This window comes from Sminthopsis crassicaudata, chromosome 6 (assembly GCF_048593235.1).
Source record: "Sminthopsis crassicaudata isolate SCR6 chromosome 6, ASM4859323v1, whole genome shotgun sequence".
NCBI classification, from domain to species: Eukaryota; Metazoa; Chordata; class Mammalia; order Dasyuromorphia; family Dasyuridae; genus Sminthopsis; species Sminthopsis crassicaudata.
In genome coordinates this window covers 200,028,347-200,054,215 of record NC_133622.1, presented here as the reverse complement: position 1 = coordinate 200,054,215, position 25,869 = coordinate 200,028,347, and the positions used below count along the sequence as shown (strand labels likewise).

Genomic DNA, 25,869 nt, shown 5'->3' with positions numbered 1-25,869 from the left:
GGCAAGAACCGGAGCCCTTCTAGATCCCAACTAGCTGCCATATTTCTACAATTCTCTGATGCAACAATTCGGGAAAGCAATTTGGAATTCTGTGACCAAAATTTTCATATCTTTTGACTCTGAGATTCCTTCTCAAGGCATATTCTCCAAGGAAATTGTTGTCAAAAAGAAAAAGCTCCATATACACGGAAATGTTTATAACACTTTTGTGGTAGCAAAGAATTGGAGGCAAAGTAAACATCTATCAGTTGGGTAATGGCTAAACAAATTGTGGTACATAAATGTAATGGAATATTACTGTACTATAAGAAATGATATATGTGATGAATACAGAGAAGCATAGAATGATGTAAGTGAACTGATGCAGAGTAAAGTAAGCAGAGCCAAGAAAACTATATACATGATTACTACAACAATGTAAGGAGAAAGAACCAAAAAACCAATCAAAACTGAGGGTTACAAAATTACAAAGAAAGGACTTGACTCCAAACAAGTGATATGAGAAGACAACTCCTTCTGGTTTTTGACAAACAAAGATTACTGTCTTTTAAAATTTATTTAATTTTTATTAAATTAAAATAATATTTAATATTATTATAATTATGAAATATAATTATTATAATAAAATAAAAATAAAATTTAAATTTATTTAATACATAAGTATTAAATACTGCACATTAGGTCAGATTTTTTTTCCCAATTGGTTTTACTGAATCTTTTCTTTTTCTTCTCTTTAAAAACATTGTTAAAAAGCATGTTTTTTCTAGGACAGGGAGAAAGACAAATTCTAGGTAATGAAAAAAAACAATAGCAACAAAAACCCATTAATTTTTTTTTCCCCTGAGCCTGGGGTTAAGTGACTTGCCCAGGGTCACACAACTAGGAAGTGTTAAATGTCTGAGACCAAATTTGAACTCTGGTCCTCCTGAATTCAAGGCTGGTGCTCTATCCACTGGGCCACCTAGCTGCCCCCAAAAACCCATTAAATTTAATCAGAAACAGAAGATATTTTGGGAAGGTCTGCATAGATGAGATGGAGGAGAATCACTTGGAGAGCTTGTGGCCTTCTTTGAGAAGTCTTATAAAGGTTAAAGAATAGAAGCTATAATCAGAATATTTGGGTTGGGCAAATCATTCTATCTCTCTCATCTTATCTTTACCCATCTTCAAATGGGGGTGATAATACTTATACCTCATATAAGTATTATCACCTCTGTTTGAAGATAGGGGTGCCGGGTACCTCTATCAAACCTATCCTGCTGGGTACCTTATCAAACCTTTAAAATTCTTATAGAAATGCAAGTTGGGATTATTGTTCAAACTGAAGAGAACAGATATACTTAAAAAAACAACAAAAAAACCCCCAAAACAACTTAACACACACCCATCCAATGGCCTTTCATACCTGTATGGCTCCTCTTAGGTTGATTCCAGTTTCAATGGCGACATAGTAGGATGCTTGCAGAAATGTCCTCTGTAGCAGGAGGGCAAGAAACAAGAGCACAGCCAAGACATAGGCATTGGCAAGGAACTCTTGAGATGAGACAAAGTAAACACCGAGGAACTTAGTCTGTTGGTTGAAAAGCATAGTTTGGAAGTAAACATCACCAATGACAAGAGTACTGTTAGGCAGATTTAGGGGACACTTTGTATGATGGAAGAGGGCTTGGATTATCATTGGTGGGAATTGTCAAAGATTTGCAAAAGTTACATAGTTCAATGTGTGCCTGAATTGAAATTCCCTCTCCATCTTTCCTGAGAAGTCACCTATTGTTTATCGAGAATTTGCTTAGAGACTTTGTGTGAACTTAAGAGTCCTGAGTTCAATTTTGATTCTGCTTCTTTCTACTCAAGTAACTTTGGGCAAGTAACTTAGCCTGTCTGAGTCTCAGTTTTCTCATTTGTAAAATGATGGCATGGGACTAGACAGTTGCTAAAGTCCTCCCAGCTCTAGATCTATGGTCATATCTAGGACTAGATGATGGGGAGCTCACTACTTCCCAAAGTAATGCATTGCAGACAGTTCCCCTCTTACCTCATGGTTTAATGTGCTTTTCTACAATTTCCACCTTTTGTTCTTAACCTGATTTTTGGGAACAGCCCTTCAGATAAATGAAAACAGCTACTATGTCCCTTCTAATTCTCCCTTTTAGGCTAAACACCTCAGTTTCTTCAATCAATCCATGTAAGACGTGGCTTTTAGTCCCCCAACCATCAGCTTATCAATTTCATAAATGGTACCTTCAGATATTGAGGGCAACTAGGTGATTCAGTGGATAGAGCCTGGAGTCAGAAAGTTAAATCCATTCTCCTATCTGTGTTACCTGGACAAGTCACTTAACCCTGTCTGCCTCAGTTTCCTCATCTGTAAAATGAGCTGGAGAAGAAAATGGCAAACCACTCCAGCATCTTTGCTAAGAAAACCCCAGATGGAGTCATGACTAGACACAATTGAAAATCAGATATGATTTGACCAGGGAAAAATATGAGACTCTTACCAGCCCGGTTCTGGATAGTATCCCATAATTCCACCCCCTATTTGTAATTCATAACCCCATACAGGCTGCTATCTAAACTCTGCTTCTCCTATGCTGGATGAGTATTTGTATTTGGGTTGATGGATAAAGCCAACTAAACATTTCTGTTTGCTTAAAGTAAGGCCTAAGCATGCCTTCCTCCCCTTAGCATGTGGACAAAGGGATTAAGGTCAGATCTTCACCCCCAGCCCCAGATCCCTGGTTCTCTGTGCTTGGGGACTGCTGTGAGCAGTTTGCCGCTGAGCCTGGGTCTCCTGGTGAAGCATCAAGGACACTGCACAAATCACTGATTAACTGAAGTCAGAGCAGTTGGAACAGTTCCCTCCATGTTTGTTATCTATCTTCTGTCATTAAAATGTAGTCAGCCAAGACTGTTACTCATACTAATAGGAAGCAATTGAGAGGGGCAGGGGAGTTATGGGTGCCCAAGAACTGAAGACAATCAGAGAATACTTAGCCAGTCATTGCTCTCTTGGTGAGGCAAGTGGAAAGAACTAGGGTTTATTTTGAGCAGAAGTCCTATAATTTTAACATTGTAATATAGCAAAAAGAATACTGCCTTGGGAATTGTAAAATTCAATTCCAAGCTATTTCCCTCAGATAGGTGACTGCAGGAAAATCCATCCCCTTCCCTTCCTGGACTTCAGTTTCCTCCACTGTAAAACGAGGGGACTGGCTAGCAGAATGCTCAGTCATTTCCAGCGTTGTCATTCTGGAGTCTAAGTGTCCATTTCAGCCTTTTTGTGTTCAATGCAGTTCTCAGCTAAGGTCCTGCCCGTAACAGGCAACCAGGAAACAATTTTCTAGCTAAAGACACCAGGGAATAAGAGTGTTTTCTTTCAGAGGCAGCTAAGGCAGCTAAAAGAAACACTTTGATCTTGGTAAGTAAGCACTCAGGGGCTAAAATGCATCAATATTTGCATGAAGATAGAACTTCATTTCGCGAGAAATGATATTGAACTCACTAGCTTTTAAATGAAAATCCCATTGAAACAAAATAGAGAGAAACAGGACAACATATTCATTCTCACCAGTCTGCAAAGAACCTCTGACCCCACAAGGTCAGAAGGACCTCCAGGCTCTTAGCTACACACGGTCAGGATTACTCCATTTACAGTCAACCAATTAAGCAATTAAGCAACAAGCAAATATTTCTTAAGCACTTATTAGATGACAGATAGTTTTTGAAGTGCAAGAATCCCTAATCTCAAAGGATTTACATTCATTCTATCAGAAACAACATGAGCACATAAAAATTATCAAAAATAATAAAAATAATTAAAAAAAAGATTTCACACCAGCTCTGGAGTCAGGAGGAGCTGAGTTCAAATCTGATCTGACACTTAACACTTCCTAGCTGTGAGACTCTGGGTAAGTCACTTAACCCCAATTGCCTCAGGGGAAAAAAATCATAAATTGAGTTTTGAAAGGGACCAGGGATTCTAAGAGGCAGTGGTGAGGAAAGAGTATGTGCTGTATATAGAATACAATCAATGTAAATCACTGAGCGGGAGATGGAGTGCTATAGGTGAGGAACAGCAAGAAAACCAGTATTTCTGGATCATCAGCGTATGAAGGGAAGAAATATATGAAGATGGAAGTATAAGAAGGGTAGCTAGGCTTAAAAGGAGTTTGAAAATAGAATTATGTATAGAATAATTTTACATATATATACATTTGTGTCTAATGGTAGTCATCTCTAAGGTCAGGGGGAAGGAAGAAAAAAGAAAAAAGGGAAATTTACATAATAACTATTATATAAGATGAATTTATTTTATTATATAAAAGAAATTTATTTAATTATATAAAAAGGATATAATGGGAAAGGAATAGCCAGTTGTACATAGTATATTTGGAGTTTCATATGCAATTCTGATTTTTCAATTATATTATGTTATGGAAATGCTTATTTTATTTCATAAATTACAAAGAAAATAAATTTTAAAAATTTGGTTCTTGAAGTAAAAGAGAAATGTTAAAGTTTTTTGAGACTGGGAAGAATATATTCATGTCTGTGCTATAAGATTATATATAATATTATATATTATATGCTATATATATATTTTATAGCACTTTGGTAACTGTGGGGAACATATAAAAGTCAGAGACTGAAGACAAGAAGTTCAGGTAGGAGATCAATGAAGTAGTCCGGATAAGAGATATTGAGTACTTAAGAGTGGTGGTCATTGAGAAGAAAGAAAGGGATGATTTTAAGAATTGTGGAAAATAAAATTACTAAGACTTGGAAAGTGATTGACTATGCGTGATGTGGGAAAGTGAGGAGCAGAGGACAACGATGAGGCTGCAAACTTGAGTGCTTGGAAGGATGTTGGTAACGCCTGACCTAAACAGGGAAGTTTGTAAAAGTGGGAGAAGTGGGGCAGGGAGACCCATGTTTTTGGACACGTGAGTTGGAGATATCTATGGTTTGAAATGTCTAATATGCAGCTGGTGATGTGAGACTAGAAGATAGGAAGAGAAACTGGGTCCAGATATATACAACTATGAATCATCTGCCTAGAGATGAAAATTACTCAGGGGAGCTGATGAGGAGAGAGAGAGAGAGAGAGAGAGAGAGAGAGAGAGAGAGAGAGAGAGAGAGAGAGACAGAGAGAGAGAGACAGAGACAGAGAGAGAGAGAGAGAGAGAGAGAGAGAGAGAGAGAGAGAGAGAGAGAGAAAGACACAGAGAGAGAGAGACAGAGACAGACAGAGACAGAGACAGACAGTGACAGAGACAGAGAGACAAACAGAGATTGAGAGAGAGACAGAGAGACAGACAGAGAGAAAGAGAGAGAGAGAGAAAGAGAGAAAGAGAGAGACAGAGACAGAGAGACAGAGAGAGACAGAGAGAGAGACAGAGAGAAAGAGACAGAGACAGAGACAGAGAGACAGAGAGAGACAGAGAGAGAGACAGAGAGAAAGAGAGAGAGAGAAGAAAGAGAGAGAGAGAAGAAAGAGAGAGAAGAAAGAGAGAGAGAGAAGAAAGAGAGAGAGAGAGAGAGAAAGAGAGAGAGACAGAGACAGAGAGACAGAGAGAGACAGAGAGAGAGACAGAGAGAAAGAGAGAGAGAGAGAGAGAAAGAGAGAAAGAGAGAGAGACAGAGACAGAGAGACAGAGAGAGACAGAGAGAGAGACAGAGAGAAAGAGAGAGACAGAGACAGAGAGACAGAGAGAAAGAGAGAGAGAGAGAAGAAAGAGAGAGAGAGAAGAAAGAGAGAGAAGAAAGAAAGAGAGAGAGAGAGAGAGAGAGAGAGAGAGAGAGAGAGAGAGAGAGAGAGAGAGAGAGAGAGAGAGAGAAAGAAAAGGGCTCAAGAGAGAACTTTGAGGAACTGCTACATCAACAGCCTATACACATAATCAGGACACATTCTTAATGGGAGCTTCTCTCTCCTTCAGGAATAGCAGAACTCAGACACCAAAGGATTGTGACATGTTCTTAATGAGGGATCATCCAAGTCCCAGAAAGTGACAGACATCACATCATATGATGTGATGAGTTCTCTCTGGGTGCTTCCTAGAGATTCTACCCAATGCACAATAAAGACTAGTGGAGGAGGGGAAGAACAGAAGGGAGGGCTCATATCTCTTGAATCAGAACACAGAGACTTTTGGGAACAAGCTGAGCTGGGGATAAAAATAGTGGAAAATAGTAAAAAAGTAGTGAAATCTGGAAGTACAAAGACAACTAATTCTTTATTCAGAGATCTAGTTCCATTAAGTCTGGGACAAATCTCTTACCAAGGGTATAGGAGAAGTCTGTCTTCTGGCTGGTTTGGAAACCAGAATCTTGGATTTTGTTTGTGTTTTTTAACTTATGCTATCACCAGACACCCCCTCACCCTGTGATTCTTCTCTTGGATCTGCTTCTGACTCTCTGAACTTTCCCACTATGCTTTTCATCCTGGAAAGTTCCATTGTCCTTGAAATCCCCTTCTCTGGATGAGTTTATCCCAGAGTCTCCATTTCTTTTTTTTTTTTTCCCCTCCATAATAGCCATATTGTGAAAGAAAACATAGACAAAATAAAACAATAAAACAAACAACAAACAAAAACAAGAATCAAAACAACCTCTCAAGGAAAATAAAAAAAGTAAAAAAAAATAAAAAAGAAAAGGTATCCTTTACTTTCCATTCAGACACCACCAGTTCTTTCTCTGGGTGTGGGCAGCATTTTAAAAAAATTATAGGTCCTTCAGAATTGTCTCGGATTTTTGTATTGCTGAGAATAGTTATGACTTTCATCTTACAGTACTGCTGTCACTTTGTACATAATTCATTTCACTCTGCATCAGCTCATGGAAGTCTTTGTGAAAGTAACCTGCTCATCTTTTTTTTTTTATAACACAATAATATTCCATCATAAATATACACAGTTTATTCAGTCATTCCCCAATTGACGGACATACCGACAATTTCCAATTCTTTGCTTCCAGGAAAAAGCCACTATAAATATTTTTTTACACATATAGGTCTTTTTCCTCTTTGTTTTTTAGTTCTTCTGGGATACAGACCTAGTAGGGGTATTGATAGGTCAAAGGGTTTGCATGGTTGTATAGCCCTTTGAGTATAGTTTCAAATTGTTCTACAGAACGGTTGAATCTGTTCACAACTCTACCAACAATGCATTAATGTTTCATTTTCTCCACATTTCTTCCAAGATTTGTCAATGTCCTTTTCTGTTCTGTTAGCCAATGTGGCAGTACTTCAGGATTGTTTCAATTTGCATTTCTCCAATCAAAAGTATATTTTTCATACTCCTATAGGTAGTTATGATTACTTCATTTGAAGACTGTTCTTATCTTTTGATCACTTATCAATTGGGAAATGGCTTTTTATATAAATTTGACTCGGTTCAGAGAAACTTGCTTCAATTTTTTTACTCTCAGAGCCCCCATTTCTGTGCTATTTTACCTCATTGGAATGTAATCTCTCTGAGGGTAAGAACTATTTTTCTTTTTGCTAATATTTGTGTCCCTAACATGTGTAGCCCAGTGCACTTAAAAATGCTTGCAACTTGACTGCTGACTTGTCAGAATCACAGACATGTGTCGCCTATTTTATCCAAATTTGGGTCTCTTTAATGTGGACCTTCACCTTGGAATGCCTAAAAAGCTAATTTGGGGGGAATGCCATTGTGGTTTTCTCACTGGTCACAGACATGACCGGGAAGCTCATTGAAAAGCAATCTAACAATCGAATCCCTGAGCATATGTGGACATAGGACCGTGTTGGGAAGTCTGTGATATTGGGTTCCAGGGAGATGAACCATTTTACCCAAGGTAACAAGGCAGTAAGCAGCAGAGCCAGCCCTTCTGACTGCATATGCAGTATTCTCCACAACAACCCACCAGGGAATTGTTAAATGTTAGCTGTGAAGCTGGCAATCCTCTGTTTTGTAAATAGTGTAATGGAAAGACATGGACTCTGGAATTTAGGGATCTGGGTTCAAATCCCACCTCTGACACTACTTGTGTGACCTTGTTGGTAGTTACTGAACTTCTTTTGGCCTCAGTTTCCTCATCTGTAAAGTGAGAGTGTCAGAACAGCTGGCCTCTCATGTCCTTTCTGACTCTAGCGCCTTCTGGCCCTAAATTTATATATATAGTATATATAGAGTGCACGGGGCAGCTTGGGCTAAACGCGGGATAATCCTTTTTGAAGGCAGGCACACAGTTGGGTGCCACCCATAGTACTGCCCATCATAGTTCTGACCACTTCTGAATCTGTATTCTTTTAAATCCACATATTATGCCCTTGTAGAGAAAGTGCAGGGGATGGGGTATATTCCTCCATCTTTCTCTTTGTCAGTTGGGACACTGGAAAGCCTCTTCTCCTCTCTGGGGCTACTGGGTGAGGGTGACGGGTGGCAGCTGGAAGCAGATATCTAGATCAGACATTGGAGTCTTTGTTCCAAGATCCTTCCTGCTTAATAGTGTCATGACAGATTCTGTGACAGGGGCTGAGGAAAGATGAGCTGCAAACAGAGCAGGATAAACGGGAGGGGCCCTGTTGAAATCTATAAAAGGTAATCTTTACCCATAACACATGCATACACACATTGCACCCCTCCCCACAGCTTGCACACAGGAAGACAAAAGGAGACAGAAAGACAAAGACACGTTAGTATTCTCTCTCATTCTCTCTGTCTCTGTCTGCTTCTCTCTCTCTGTCTCTGTGTCTTTGTCTCTCTGTGTCTCTGTCTCTGTGCCTCTGTCTCTCTCTGTCTCTGTCTCTCTGTTTTTCTCTCTCTGGCTCTCTGTCTACCTGTCTGTTTGTCTCTTTTCCTCTCCCCACTTCTCCTTTCCTCCCTCCCCTCTCCTTCCCGTCTCCATCTTTTTTCTCACCTTCCCTTCTCCCTCCCCCTCCCTAAGTCTCCAGAAACATCTTCCCTGGAATCAGCCTCTGACACTTCTTTTCTGGGCTCAGCTCTAGTGGCAGATTTCAGCGCCAGGGGCCGGGGATGAATTTAATTTCCCAGCCCCCTGGGCCCTGATCAGTGGCATGTACTGCACGTGATGATGGGGGAGTGAGTGATGAAGGGCTTCTTGGCCCTTATGTGCATCTCACTGGGGAGGAAGGGAGGAGGGAGAGGCAGGGAGGTCAGAGGGGAGGAAGGAAGATCTGGCAGAGACGTGGAAACCTCCAGTAATCCAACAAAACAATACAAGTGGCTCGTCCTTGTGGATGCCAAGGACGCGGGCTCTCGCTGGCCTGGAAACTGAAGTGAGTCCAGGCTGAGCTGTTTACAACACCAGTGAGGTCTGCTTGTGGGCCAAGGCTGCCGGGGGAGGATTTAGGCTGAGCTTGGGGAAAAAATTCCCTGGATCAATAGAGCAATCGAGATAACATAGATACAGAGCTTTGTGAGCCTTGAAGATCAGTGAAAATGCTAGTTGCTGTAGTCATTGAAAGGACTTTAGGGGTCTTCTAATTTAACCCCAGTTTTACAGATGAGGGAATATAATAATAATAACTTATTATCAACAAATAATAATAAATAATTATTATTCAGAACTGAATAACGGTGTCATCCAATCTCATTTTATAGATGAAGATATATAATAATAATTTATTATCAACAAATAATAATAAATAATTATTTTTTAGACTTGGAAAGGACTTTAGAAATTTAGTTCTATCTTGTTTTATAGATAAGAGAATATAATAATAATTTATTATCAACAAATAATTATTTAGAATTGGAAAGGATTTTAGAGGTCTAGTCCAATCTCATTTTACAGATGGAGTAATTAGAATGATTATTATTATTATTGACACCAATAAATAACAGTTGCTTGTATTCAGAGTAAGAAGGGGCTTAAGAGTTTAGTCCCACCCCATTTTGCAGATGAGGGAATGATGATAATAATTAACTAATAATACATTTTTATGATTATTTGGAGTTGGAAGAGACTTTAGAGTTCTAATTATTACAGATAGGGGAATAGAGAAGTAAAGAGGTTAAACAATTTAAAAGAATAATCTGTAATTGTAGCAGAGCCAAAATTTGAGCCCAGGTCTTAGACTCCAAGTGAGGACTGAGTCCACTAACTTCATCCTGGGGAAGGGGAGAAAAGGGCTGCTAAGTATTGGGTGGGACATTGGCCAATCTCCTTCCTTATGGACTGAAGTATAAATGATGAGTAGCATCATATCAAGGTGTAGTAACTAGAATGCTGGACACAGTCAGAAAAGACTTCTCATCAGAAGCTATTTCTGGCATTTAATCAATGTGTGACCCTGGACAGGTCATTTAGTTATCCTGATTCTATAGTTGGATGTGATAGCCTTGAAGATCCTCTTAACTCTGTCTTCAAGATTCTGTGAAAGTCTTCACGTCTTTTTCCACAGCACCAAAAATAGATCCTCTGATAAAGAATAGGACCAGGGGCTTTCTAACCGTAACTCATAGATATTAAACAGAGACTGCTTAATAAATCTAAATTTCTCTGGTTAGCTAGAAGTTCTACCTTCCTATCTAGTTAGGCTTATTGACTCCCAGCATTCCTTGTGTAAAAAAATCTGTTTGCGTAGCCCAAGTTATGAGGAAGGGTAGGATCCTGCTTTTTGTCATTCTTCTGTCCTATGTGGAACTCTTTCAAAGCATGCGATAAACCATGATCTTTCATTCTGGGGTGGTGGAGGTGGTGATAATGCAGTGACATAATGGGTAAAACACTAGATTGAGAGTCAGCTTGAATCCTTCCTCAAATGCTTGTTAGCTGTAGGACTCTGAGCAAGTCATTTCATTTCTCTTAGTCTTCGTTCCCTCATCTGTAAAATGGTGGTATTAATAGTATTTATTTTGCAGGATTATTAAAAGACTCAGACAACATAATAAATATAGGGAACTTGGTGAAGATTAGCTATTATTATGTTAGCTATGATGCAGCAGAATTCTTCCACTGTTCTTGGATCAGCTGCAGAAGCTGAAAATACATAACCTCCTAAAGCCCATGCAATATGCCCAAACAGAGGATAAATTCTTCCGCCTGGGAAATTACATTTCATATTCCCTGGCGTAGCATTTCTCTCCCCACTCTTGCCCCCCACATCGAGGCGTGGAGGATTAATTGTAACTTGGGCAAAATGAAATTTAATCAAAATCCTGTGAGGATTAACTGCTGCTTGAGGTTTAGGACCTCATTAGATGGATAGCATTACATGAGGGTGAGCCATCAATTATTCAAGTCACTAATTATGTCTCTGCTTTTTTTCCCCTCTGCTTATTTGTGGTTAAGAGGTTAGAGTTTCTCCCTCATTGGAAAAAGAAGGTTCTAGTCCTCATAAAGAGTGATGATTTTCTGTTTCTGTAATCATCTGAAATGAATCCGTTATAGGAAAGTAGAGGAAAGGACGAAAGGATCCAGGTTAAAAAAGAAAAAATAAACTCAGCAAAGTCAACATCTTTTCTCAGGTTCCTTCCTCTAGCTCCAGACAATCAAGCTCTGGTTTCATAACAAAACCAAACACCAGCTCAGGACCTTTCACAGAGTAGATGCTTAAACATTTGTTGCATGAATGAACAAAACCATGCATGTCGCTTGTTCTGTAATACTCGGAGTTCTATGAGATGAATAGTCTTGTGCTAATCCTTTCTATTTCTAGTCAGAAGATTTACTCATACACAGTTTGAGCGGAAAAGGCCCTTATAAATCATTGAATGAAAGTTTTCAGCTTGGGAGACACCCAAGGAGCTCGATCCCCAAATTTTACACACAAGGAAACTGATATCCAGACAAGAGAAGAGATTGAATAAGGTCATCTATGCAGTTAACAACAGGCACAGGATTTTACTCCAGGTTCCAAATTCAATGATCTTTCTTTTATAATACAAGTTTAATGTCTTCAATTTACAGAAGAGGAAACTGAGATACTTGTATCTCAGTGAGAGAGTCAGGATTGGTACCCATGTTTCTTGAATCTTCATTCAGTGATCTTTCTAAGTGAACCAAAAAAAAAAAAAGCAGGATTTCTTAAAAACAGGATATTCCAGGAAGGCATTTGTTAGCATTAAGTTGCATGTCTATTTCTCTTTAGGACGGGTGTTCCTAATTTGTGGCCTGTGAACTTTTTTTTTTTAAACTGTATTTTAATTCAAATGTTTTCTTTTATAATCTGACACATTGTTTTATGTATTTAAAAATATGATTCTGAGAAAGGGACCATAGACTTCACCAAGGGATCCATGACCAAAAAAGTTAAGAATTTATTTTGTAGGGTTAAAGAGTCGTGCATCAATAGTGGTCATGTTGGATTGGAGGAGGAAAGGAGGAGAGCAGGGTTTTAGAATACAGAATAGAGCTACAGAGCAGCCAGGCCCTTGGAGGCTCTAGGGCAGGACAGCAGCTCAGACCAAGAAAGAAATAAATTTTTTTCAGACCCAAGGAAACAGCCTTGAAGCTGTGGCATTCACTGCCTTGCAGGGCCTGCTCTTTGCTGCAGTGCTATCATTTAAATCAAAACACCAGCAGAATGTTGGGGGAAGAGCAGAGTGAGGGTGTGGGGAGGCCCCACAAAAACTTGCCTCTGATTGTAATGACCCAAATGAAAAACAAGGATGGGGATTAGAGCTTTTTTATCCTCAGGATCATGTAGTTCAACAAACCCTTCCTATATTTCAGACCCTGCTGAATATACATGGACAAAAGTCAGACGGACCCTGGTTCAAGGTACTTATATTCTACAGGAGGGAAGAGTGAATATAAAGTACTGTAATCTATGATTCTTGAGCATCAAGGGGTCAGTCTTTGGGACGAAGGTGTATGTAGTGCTCTACTTAAGTTTATAGTGTTTCTTTGGCTTACATTGCCTATTACATTGCCTATACCTCAAATTTTTCTTGGACTAGACTTCCACAGATGTCAGAAATAAGGTCCCCAGCTCCTGTATAAGCTTTCAAGGTAACCAATGCAAACTTAGTATAAAATAGTCTTTATTTCACTGCATAGACAATGGAGGAGCTGCAAAACACTCTCATCAATGAAAGTAGAAACTACGTAAACCACACATTGGTTCATAAACAATACCTTGTAATCTCTAAAATCCCCAAGAATGAGAGGCCTTGATAATTGCAGAAAATATACATAGTTAACCTTTATTACATTATAACCTTTAAATAGAAAACAAAAAAATAGAAAAATCCCTAAGAATCAGAGGGTTTGATAACTAATGACCTACCTTCTAGCATGCCATCTACCTACAGAGCTTTATGATTATTTGATTCTCACTACAATCTTGGGAGGTAGATGCTGTTATTATTTGCATTTTGCAGTTAAGGAAACTGAGGCAAACAGAGATTAAGGGACTTGCCCAGGCTCACACAGCTAGTATCTAGTGTCTGAGGCTAGATTGGAATTCAGATTTTCCCAACTCTATGTCTGGCTAAACATTATTACCACCCAGCTTCCCCAATTAAAAACACTCGTTGCTCAGATTATTGGATGGGTAGCCTGTTTGGTTAGTCCATCAGTACACACATATAACACAGACATACAGATATACACACATATGCACATGCTGTGCTCTAAGAACAAACCAGAATTGAATTAGTCCAAAACAAACATGAGATGTGTAAAATTAGAGAAGCCACCCCAAATGTTCATAGGGACTATTTGTGTCCAACCTGAAGCAGAACGTTCTGAGCTCACATTGGTCTGATCAACCAAACCAATTGGTCGGAACTCTAACCTAATAATGTCATTTTGATCCTTTTGGAGTATGAAGGACAAGCGATCAACCAACCACATATACATATATATATTTATAGATAAATATAGATGTGTGTAATCATGTGTATAAATATACATGTACACATAGATTTTAGATATAGAAACAGAGGTGTATATATATCTTTAAACTAGAGATATATCTGGTACAAGTACCACAGTTGGACAGAATGAGGTGAGCAGGAGAATGGACTGCAATTATTTGGAGTATCATGCTGCTCTTTCAATAATCTCAAGCTGCTCGTTGATGCAAAGCTCATCTCTTTCCCACCAATATTCTCCTGCTGATGCCCCATGAATCATGGAATGCCATGATCTCAGAAGAATTAAGTTTTCATATAAGGCAAGGATTAAGAGAAAGATTCATCGTAGGGATTATCCCAGCAGATTACTTAGGATAACTTGAACAAGAAAGGTGGCAGTCAAGACAAAAGATCACAGCATTAGGAGATGAAAGAGACCCTAGAAGTCATGGAGCCCAATTTCCTAATTCTACAGATAAGGGAACAACTTCAGCACTTAAGTGACAAAATCACACGGGAGGAAGCAGTGCAGATTTTCTGACCCCAAATCACTGGAGATTCTTTTCGAGACAATATGTCTACCCCTAATTTATCTTTATGCAGGATGGGTGTTCTAGAAGGGGGGTGTAAGGAAAGTCACAGATATGAACTGCACAGAATGAGAAGATATCAAAGAATTACAATCTTAGGGGTGGCAGGAATACCTCCATCAGTGACAATCCAAAAATGTGCTATTACCCAAGCATGAAGATAAATATTTAAAGCCATGATATCCCAGGCAGCAGCCCTTCTATTGTGGGTCTGACCCCCTGATCATCAGGGAGGCAGTGGGTACACTGATGGTTATAAGACCAAAGGGAATCAAAGAGCTCCTGCTCCATTGACTGAGTGTAGGTGTTCTGGATACCCCCAGATTCACTGCATCATTATTTCCCCCATCTCCTGACAATAAAGACCAAAGCTTCTTAAATTGTGTAAGGGTAAGTAACCAAATGTGGAGGTTGTGAAAAATTTGGCAACAGTAAAAGGTTTCTGAATGCAACAGCCAAAAAATTAATTCAAAATCAAATGTGTAATGAATCTGAGATGTCTCTGGCAGTGCTTGCCCACATTGCACATGCGACTTCACTGTAGCCTTGGTTTTGAACACACAACATGTGCTCTTTGCACTGTGCATGTACGAACACTGCCAGAGACACCTGAACTCAGATTCCAGATGGGGTTGTATAGAAATTTCTTAGGGAAAAAGGGGGACCTAGTGGAAAAAGTTTAAGAAGCCACGGTATAGACCACCTCTTGGGAAATAATAGTGTTTCAAGATCAACCTGATCTGTTGCTCCCAAGAAAGAAAAGACTGTATTTCTCTAGAAACAAATACAGCCCATGATAATAGTAACAGTGTGGTATTGTGCAATGAGCACTGGACTTATGGCAAGGTCTGGGTTCAAATCCTGATTTTGACCCTTCCTAGTTATGATGGGGGCATGCCATTTAAGTCCTCTGAATCTCAATTTCTGCATCAAAATATAGGGATAATACCCACAGAATTTGCCTCAGAGTTGGTGCTATTGGAATGATATGTATAAAGTACTTTTTAAATTTTAAAGTGCTCTATTATTATTATGATTATTAAGCAAATTAAGATCTATTAAGTACAATTGTGATGTCCATTTTTACAGACAAGGCAACTGAGTCTCAGTGATTTTTCCAAGATCATATAGCTACTAAATGTCAGGTCAGGATTTCAAACCCAAGGCGCAGGATCATAGGTTTAGAGATGAGAGGAATTTTAGAGGTCATCAAATCCAACTTCCTCATTTTAGAGATGGAGAAACTGAAGTCTAGAGAAATGACTCAGACTAGTAAATGTTTGAGGCAGGACCAGAAACCCCGTTACTTGATTCCAAGGTCAAACTTCTTTCCCCTGTACATCATAATTGTTATGTCTCTACTCTCATAAATTCCTTCCCCCCTTTTCTCTTATTGCTCTCCAATACATTCGGTGGTCCTATTTAGCAGATAGGGGTGGTTTAGACCAAATCTAGTACAGATACTTTGGCAGTCTCTAACAAATACCCTGCCATGGAAGCTCCCTTGCACTTATCGGGTGAGAGAATGGGCTGAGCCTTTTCCCTGCTCCCTGGAGAGGACCATTTGGTTCACAGGGATTGCTTACCTTTGGCTGGAAGACTCCGTTTTCTTTCCCAAGGTGGTTGACAATTCCAAAAATGCACAATGGCCCCGCAAATCCTAGGAAGTCAGCCAAGATCCGGAAGGTGCTGCTGAGGACCAGCCTTCTCCCAAAGGCATGGCAGAGAGCACACCAAATGGCCCGAGAGCCCTGGGAATATCTGGAGCCCTTCCCCTGGTCCAGCAAGAAAACACAGCAGCAAAGTCAGAGCTCTTACAGTGGATGGGGCAACCTGTGCCCAGGAGATTAACACTGATAGCCACCTTCCCAGATACTACCCCTCTTTCCCTACCTCAACTCTCTTGCTAGTCCTCAACCACTACAATAATAACAATTTGTTGTATACGACACTTCAAAGTCCTAATGGCTGCTGTCTCCTTGGACTTGGATGGACTTGCTAAGATTAAGAAGACAGAGCCTATTTTAATCAGGGAGAGCTGGGAAGTTGGAAGTATTCAGCTTACTCATTTTAGTACATTGCTATCCGTCTTTCTCAGCAAACTAGTTTATGTGTATGTATATATTAAGGCAACATGAAGGAGAGGCAAAAATATCCTAGATAGGTGGGAAATCCGTACCTGTGCCACTGACTAGCTATGTGATCTTATTGTTTTATGGGTCAGTTTACCCATCTGCAAAATGGGGATCATCATCCCTGTCCTGACTACTTCTCAGAGTGTAAGATGGCTATAAAAGCTATTCCCAAGTATTTGGAGGGCTCGCATCAAGAAGAGGGATAAGATTTGTTCTGCTTGTCCTTAAGGGAGAATAATAAGTGGGAGCTGCAAAAAGGCAGTTATCTCTACAAAAGCTTTCATACAAACAAAATTAATATAACTAGGATTAGAAAAGAAACTGTCAATTGGGGAAAACTTACACATGAAATAACTCTGATAGAGGTCTGATCTCCAAAATTTATAGGAAATTGGCACAAATCTATGTCGTGCCCCAATAGTATTTAAAATCTAGAAATAGACAGTGAAAAGAAGGCAAAAGGTAAATGATGCAGTATATGAGGTAGATAGATAGTGCAGTGGATAAAATGCTGGACTCGGAGTCAGGAAGACTTAGAATTCAACTCCTACCTCAGACACTTTCTAGGCATATAGTAGACAACGAATGAATGCTTGTAGCTTGCCTTCCTCTGTGATCTCTCAACCTCAGTTCCCCTAACTGTAAAATGAGCAGCAACTTCCCAGAGTTTTTTGAGGCTCAAATAAGACAACATATGTAAAATATCTGGCAAACCATAAAAGCAATATGTGTGTTAGCTGTTGTTATATTATAAAAATGGTCCCAATATTAATAAGAGAAGTGCAAATTAAAACAGTTCTGAGTTTTCACTTCTAATTCAGGAGATTGGCAAGATTACAAATGACAAAGTAATCAGTATTATTCAGGAACCATGGGAAGAGTGGCACACTACACACCGTTGGAGCTGCAAATTGGTCCATCCATTCTGGAAAACAATTTGGAATACCACTAGGAAAGTGACTAGAGGTATCACCAGTGGGGCTTTTACCCCAGGGAAGTCAGAGACAAAAAGACATCTCTAAATATCAAAATATTCATAGTAGCACTTTTATGATATGGAGGATTCAGAAGCAAAGAGTGTGCCTGTCAACTAGAGAATTCTGACCATTTCTGTGGTTCATGGACATTATTTCTGAACAATTTCTATGGTTCATGAATATAATAAAATATCATTGTGGTGTACAAAATGAATCAAAAGAATCCAAAGAAACCTGGGAAAGCCTACATGGATTGTTGTAGAAGAACCAAGAACAACAATTAAATAAAAGCAAACAATGTTAAAAGAGATCAGAACAGATAGCAATGTGATGACCAATCCTGACTTCACAGGAGTGATGCTGAAACGGATCTCTCTTCTTTCAACAGAGAGGTGGTGGACTACGGGTACAGAGTGCTGTCAGATATAATCAAAGTGTTTTATTTGCTTAATTGATTACAAGGGAGGCTCCTACTTGAAAAAGTGGTAGAATTGGGAAATTATGATGTAAAAAGAAAAAAAATTATAAAAGACTTTAGAAAACATTCTAGTTTCATATAAAAGAAAAACTTTCTACTAATCATAGCTAGAATTAATATAGTATTTAAAGCTTGCAAAGTGTTTTGCAAATATTATCTCATTTATCTTCATAATAAAAATGAGAGGTTGATGTTATTATTATCATAATTTTATAGATGAGGAACCTGAGGCAGTCCACATTTAAATGATTGCCCAGGGCCACATTTAGGATTTGAACTAAGTTCCTCCTGACCATGCTAAATTGCTTCTATTGAAGTGATCTAGATTACCTAGAGAGAGAGTTCTTTATCACTGGTAGTTTTTTTTTTTTTTTTTTAAAACAGAGGGCCACCTTTAGAGTGATTTTTGCTCGGGTTTGTCAAGATGCCTTCCAAGGTCATATCTGGGTCTGAAATCTGGTAATTTTGTGAAAGCCTTTTAAAATAAAGCTGTGATGGACTATGAAAATAGAATGAAGAATCCTCCTGTGATTATAAAGAAATTGTTAAGTTCTTCTGAGCATCCAGAAGAAGGTTATTCTCCTGATGAGGACCATGTCCATCACTGACCTTCTGGGCTTCGAAGGCCTCCCGGAGGCGCAGGTAGTTAGTCCGGGCCCTCATGGCAATGGGCAGCTTCCCGATGGCTTTCAGGTCAATGGGTTTCTTATGGGCTGTCTTGATGAAGGTATTCATCCACCAGTAGGTCCCCTTAGACAGCAGGTTCACAAAGGGCTGCAGGAAGCGTACACCCAAGTCCTGTAGATCCTCCGGTGGCTTCACCTCCTTGGGTGTCTTGAAGAATACATATCTCTAAGAAGCACACATACAGTGGAGAGTGAATGCCCCTACATGATTCGACTCCCTGCCCCAAATACGTAAGGTAAAAAATTCTAGAGCTTGATCTCTGAGAGATAAGATGAAAAAGGCCCTGAATTCTGAGGATACCCCAGCTGAATTCTAGGCTAAGCTTTATCACTTACTAGCTTAATTAACAAATTTGGAGTTGAAAAGGACATCAGAGGCCATTCATTCCTACCTATTCTTTTCAGACTTAAAGAAACCAAGGCCCAGGAAAGAGGAATGGCTTTCCTAAATGATATTTGGTCTTCTGACCAAAAAAAAAATGCAAGAGAAGTCACTTTATATTTCTAAGTCTTGGTCTCCTCAACTATGTGAAAGAAGCAGACTTGCATTATTCCTTCATGAAGTTGTTGGGAAGGGTCAATAAAATAACAGATTTCTTTGTAACCAGAAAAGCCTTGTGGCAGTAGGAGTTATAGCTAGTGATATCTGGGAAAGGAGATCCTCACCTCCTGGACCATTTATTTATTGAGGCAATTGGCGTTAAGTATTTAGCCAAGGGTCACACAGTGTCAAATATCTGAGGGTGGATTTGAACTCAGATCCTCCTGACTCCAGGGCTAATGCTCTATCCATTGTGCCACCTAGCTGCCTTTATAAGCATTCATTTCAATGCTTCATGACCTCTTGAGACTACTCTCAATCAGTCCTGGTACATTTAAGCTAGAGGCAGTCAATGAAGATGGAGGATCTGGAATTAAACTGGACTTTGCTAAATACAACTAGCTTGCCTCCTCTGGGTATCTATAAAATGAAAGGATTTGACTACCTTACCTCTCGGTTCTCTGAGATCTGGTGGATGTTATGAGTTATTTATTTCTCCATAGAATCAAAGATTTACAAGACAGCCATAGAATGGTATCGTGGAAAGGACATTGGATTCGGAATCACATTGGACCTGGGTTTGAATCTTGACAATCACTTGCTGCCTGTGAGACCTTGGACAGCGCCTGGGGCTTTCATTTCTTCTCAAAGAGAAGGCCTCTAAGGTACCTTTCAGATATAAGTCTGTGACCCATGACTTGTATGTGACTTATCATCTATCCATATTTCACTTCTCTGAGCCTCAGTTTACTTTTCTATAAAATGAGAGGATACAACTAAACAGTCTCTTAGCTCCATTCTACTCCAAATCTACGATTCTATGAATCCCTTTCTGTCCATATTCACCGGTGGGTTGTTTTTTTTTTTCTTACAAACTACAAAATGTAGACCCTTGCAACTTTTTTTTGAATGCTTGATTTTCCTATCACTTTTCAAACCCTCCAACATCCCTCATACTGATATGACTTTTAAAAAAATTAGGTTATACAGTACATTCATTTAAGAGAATGTATTCTATATGAGTCCTATTGGGAGAGAAAAATCAGAACAAACGGGAAAAACCATCATATGGACTGTTGTTAACCCCATCTAACAGAGCCCTGGAAAGCTGACATGGATCTCTGAAGTTAGAGAGACGGAGAATGGCCATCAGCAAAAGAACTCATTGAAAGCTGTCCCAAGGCGGCTTAGTTGTCTCCCTGGAGCACCCAGAGCAGAGATGGTGACATGGCAGGTTAGGAGCTGCTTACCCTTACTCTGATGACATTGATTTCCACAGTCAGGAGCATTCCATAGAGGATCACCAGTAGCCCGGTTAGGCAGAAGCGGAGCTGAGAAAATCCAATTGCATTGTCATAGAACTTGACAAACTTGATCGTCTTGGTTATGAAGGCCAGAGTCCAGTAAATCAACAAGGCTGAAATTGAGAAAAGGGAAATGTGTGATGTGTGCATGTGTGTGTGTGTGTGTGTGTGTGTGTGTGTGTGTGTGTGTGTGTGTGGACTTAAACAGAAAGAGCTATGAATCTCTGTGTGAGGGTGGGTGTAAGTTTGGGTGTATATGAACCTATGTTGTTCAGTCGAGTCTGACTATTCATGACCCCATGTGGGGGAGGATTTCTTGGCAAAGATACCGGAGTGGCTTGCCATTTCTTTCTCTAGCTCATTTTATAGATAAGGTAACTGAGGCAAACAAGGTAAGGTGACTTGTACAAGGTCATATAACTATTAAGGGTCTGGTCTGAAACCAGATTTGAATTCAGGTGAGTCTTTCTGACTCCAGACCTGGGACTCTATCCACTGTGCCACCCAGCTACCTATGTGAACCTATACCTGAGAGTGAGTCTGTGTGTGAGGATGGGTCCATGTACAAATATGGTCTGCTGGAAGGGTGACGCTGGGTTAGGGGATGGTGTGATGATTAGAGGCAACATTGTAGAATGGTTGAGCACTGGACTTGGTATCAGATAGACTTGGGCCCAAATACCACCTCAGATACTTATTAGCTCCATGACATGCATTTCTGAACCTGTTTCCTTACCTGTAAAATTATGAAGTTGGACCTGATAGCTTTTAAGGCCCCTTATAGCTCTAAATCAATGATAACATGTTCCTAAGTGCATTTAGGTATGAGAGGACGTCTCAGTCTCAGTTTCTTCTTCTGTAAATAAGGATATATTAATCCCTAACTATAATGTGGAAAAATAATAAGACACATTTTACATAAAGTGCTTTGCCAAGCATAAGGTACCAAATAGATAGAAGTTGTGATGATGATGAAATTGAGTGTGAGTCCAAGACTTTGTGGCTTCCACTACTCCAATCAATCAATAAATCAATCAGCAAGTACTGATTAAGTAGCTATTTTGTGTCAGGCACTGTACTACCATTGAGGAGCTCAATACAAAGAATGAAACACTCCCTGTTCAATAGCCCCTAGCCACCTTCCCTATAGCATACATTATGTATTACAGATCACCCCCTTGGGAGAGCCGGTGGAAGAGCTCCTGGAAGGAGCATGGTAAATCTGTTTCTTGTTCCTTAGAAATTACCAACCCATTCTTTTCCCAGGAGATAACTTAGGTTATAAAAAGCAAATCTTAGTTACTCACTGTTTTGTTTCCTTGTGAATTAAAAAATAGATGAACATAAGCTGCCCTATTGAGGGGGAGTTGTTTTGGGTCAGTGAGTGCTATTAATTGATTGAAAGGTTTCTTAGCAAACTGGACCCTGAGATTGTTGCTATCAGCAGCCTGTATTCAACACCCTGCCCAGCCTAGAGACAGGAATGCCAGCACCTGTCGAGTAAGTTACCTACCACTCACACCTGGTTAGCATGAGATGCCTGACTTTCCTGAGACTACTCAGAGGGAGTCAGATTTACACTGTGTGTACTGTGGATAACTTGTATAATGCATATAATAATATGTATCCATGTCACATTTTACATATACCTATAATACCTATATTACAGATATTTATTATTTACAAGGAAATGCTGATAAATATTTAACAACTGGCTCTCAAAAAAGCACATAAAATATACTTTTAAGTGAAATTTGCATTATTAACATTTTCTAATTCACTTTCTTAAGTCTAGACTGGAGATGACTAACTCAAGGCAGCCCGCTGCATGAAGCTTGCATAACTCCCAAGTACTCTAAAGCCAGATTAAAATGTAACTGGGAGGGGCAAATAGGTGGCACAGTGGATAGAGCACCAGTCCTGAAGTCAGAAAGACCTGAGTTCAAATATAAACTCATGCACTTAACACTTCCCAGCTGTGTGACCCTGGGCTAGTCACTTAATCCCAATTGTCTCAGCAAAAAAAAAAAAAAAAAAAAAAAGAATTGGGAAATGTTTTAATAAAATAAAGATATAATACAATACAGGTAATGTTAATTTGCATAACCAAGAAAACAATAAATTAAACCATATCTGTTTGTATCCTTTGCCAATTTCACGAGCCCCTTCCACTTGGTTCCAACACATTCCTATATACAATCATATACAATATACAGACACACGTGTATAAATATATATGTATATTTAAAACCACATAAGGTATATGTATGCACACACATATTATCTTGCACGTATATAGCTATTGGCATGTTGTCCCTTATCTTTGGATGTGAACTCCTTGAGAACAAAGGCCATTTTTCTATCCCTTGTCTTTCCATGATGCTTTGTTGAAAATATCTTTGAAAGACTTAAGGATTCTGATCAGTGCTACAACCACCTATGATTTCAGAGGACAAAATGATGAATATGCCACATTCTCCTGACAGAGATTATGAATTCAGGGTGCAGAATGAGGCAATTTTTTTGAACATGACCAATCAGTCATTTATTTTGCTTTAATATACATAGAAAAGGTCCCTATCCTTCCTCCCTCATCCCTCCCCACCAAGTCAGGAAATGAGTTGGGAAGGAGAGATAATGGATTTTTTAAATGGGAAAAATAAAATTTAATTAAAAAATTAATGCTTGTTGCCTGCTTCTTTGGCAGCAGCAAGGCATTCTGGAAGCTCTAAGCTAAAGCTAAGGCTCTCCTCTGCTGAATGCAAGGGAGAGGGGCAGTATTCTACATCAAAGCTTCTTAGTGTGTCATGATGGGGTCATATAACTGAATGTAGGAATCATGAAATTATAATTTATTATCAGTAAATGTTTGGTCTGTATACACACGCAAACATATAGAATACTTTTATACCCAAGATTGCATAAAAATTTCTCAGGTGAAAAGGAGTTGCAAGTGGAAAAAGTTTAAGAAGCCCTGGTCTCCACAAAGGTGTTGACCATTCTGCATCCACTGGCCCCTCAGAGACTATGTAGCATTATTCAAACATTATAATCCATTGAACCAAACCATGATTCAATTCTAGCTGCTATATTTAAGGAAAACACATGTAAATTGAAGAACACTCAGGAGTGGATAACCAGGATGGGAAAATCCTTCAGGATCATGGTGCTTTTTTAATTGAAAAAGAAGAAGATTTGGGAATAGGAGATGGGAAAGGTAGGGAGAATGACCCCGATAACTAGTATGAAGTATCTGGTTGGCTATTTCCTCCATACAGGTGGGACCAGACTTATTCTGCTCCACCTCAGAGAGCAGGACTAAGAACTACGAATGGAAATTAAAAAGAAGCACAAAAAACACTTCTTAACAATTGGAGCTTTTGTCTGAGGTCAAATAGATAGTAAGTAAGAAGAGCCAGGATTTGAACCCATGTTCTCTCTCTCGAAAGCCAGCACTCTTCATGATCTCCCTTAGAATTTTTCAAGTGAAGGCTGGATGATCATTTTAGGGGGAATTTGCAAAAAAGGACATCTGACCACACATGAGCTAAACAAGATGGTCTTTGAAGTCCTTTCAAAGTGATATTATTTTATTTAAAATAAAGAGTCCTAGACTGGGAAATCAACAGATCCTACAATAGGCTCTCAGATTTCTGTTATCTCTGATTTCCAGTCTTTGAAATGGGGAGAAAGGCTTAAAGAATTATAGAATTAAATCTGGAAGGGAAATTGAAAATCATGTAGTCCAACCTTATTTTGTATATGAAGAAACAGAACAAAAAATTAAATGGCTTGTTCAAGGTTCATGGATCCTCTGACTCAAAACCCCGAACCCTCTTCCAATGCATCATGTGACCAACTGTTGCCTACCATTTCAGTGTGAAAGGAAGGCACGTGTTCCAGCACTCAAAAACTATGAAGGTTGCATGGTGAGCGTGATGAATTTCTCAGCCACGGCATCTCTCAAAAACTACCCAAATTATAGAGCACCACACACTTGTAGATATATCCACACACATGAAATTAGACATTCTTGAAGTTTTGAATCAACAATAATAGCCACTTTTATCTGATGGACTTTTAAAACCTGAGATTCTATTGCCTGTCTCAAATGAGATGCCATGTGTAAAAGTCTGCATTACTCTAAATTGCCATATGAATGTAAACTATTGCTATCATATTTTAATCATTTTTCCCATATCCCTCCTTCTCTGCTCACCCCCTCCTACCACATCCTTATCTTCTACCTCCTTCAGATCATCAGATCACAGATTGACAATGAAAAGGAATCTTAGAGACCTTCTAGTTTAAATCCTTGATGAACCATGAAGGGTTTTGCCCAAGATCAAAAAAATAGCAACTGAAAGAGCCCAAATTGGAATCCATGTTTTCTCCCTCCAGATCTAGTACTTTTCCCAGTGCACCACACATGACTCAAACATGTTCCTCTCAATCTCTTATGGTCTCCCCTAAATCTTCCATATTCACTATGACTTCCTAGACTGCAGAAATGTAGGGCTCAATAAGTAGGGAGAACAAGATGGGGACCAGGACACTTTGGCCTTTCTATGGGCACCTAGCCCCACCTCAGGATTATGAGTAACCCAGTCTTAGTCCCAGATATGCAGCCTGGACCCTCTAAAGAGCAGCACCAGAGCCTAGCAGAAGGTTCACAAGAACCTGGGTTCTAGGTTCTCAAAGGCGAAAATTACCTCTACAACTAGAAATTCAAACTCTCACAAACTGCTGTAATATCTTTAGTGATTGGCCATTGTCAGCTGGCTACGGATACAAGGCAACCCAGAAGCTGGTTATAGGAGTTGGGGAACAGCTCTGCCACGTACCAATCAGCAGCTTGGGAAAGTTGGAAGTCTCAATGTTGTGATAGTAGACGACGGAGGTGATGGCTGCCAAAAACGCCATCCCAGCAGGCATGTACAAGTGCAGATGACGAGAGTCGGCCACCCTAGGAGGAAAGAGAGAGAAAAACGTTGTATTAGTCCCACGTGGCAGATGCTACAAGGCTGCGGAAGCCATCCTGTGCATACCAAGACAATGAATGCCATAGCATGCTGCCAAACTCAGTGCTTTCAGAGGGTTTACACTGGACAGTTTCTCAAAATTGGTAGTGTTTGGAGAAAAGAGTAAAGGAGGAAGGAAAATGAGAGCTTTGTTTCAGTAATGATAAGACACTGAGAATATTCTATTTGTTTTCAGGTGTGGAATATTGTACCTAGATCTTCCCCCATTGCAAATTACTTAAGGGTGGGGATTATCTTTCTGCTGGTGTTTGTATTCCCAGACATCTAGCACAGAGCCTGGCACACATGCTTGTTAACTTGACCAAATGTAGTTCTGAGAGGGACTG

The 25,869-nt window shown here is 39.5% G+C and overlaps 1 protein-coding gene across 1 annotated transcript in view; it reads right to left on the bottom strand.

Annotated features, from left to right (window-relative positions):
* Positions 1-25,869, bottom strand: part of ABCC8 (ATP binding cassette subfamily C member 8) — a gene marked incomplete in the record, with an annotated part of 117,595 nt that overhangs the window by 75,654 nt on the left and 16,072 nt on the right. The window contains 5 exon segments of the mRNA XM_074276771.1: positions 1,406-1,570; positions 15,967-16,155; positions 18,580-18,822; positions 20,448-20,614; positions 25,346-25,467. Coding sequence (XP_074132872.1) covers positions 1,406-1,570; positions 15,967-16,155; positions 18,580-18,822; positions 20,448-20,614; positions 25,346-25,467 — 886 coding nt within the window.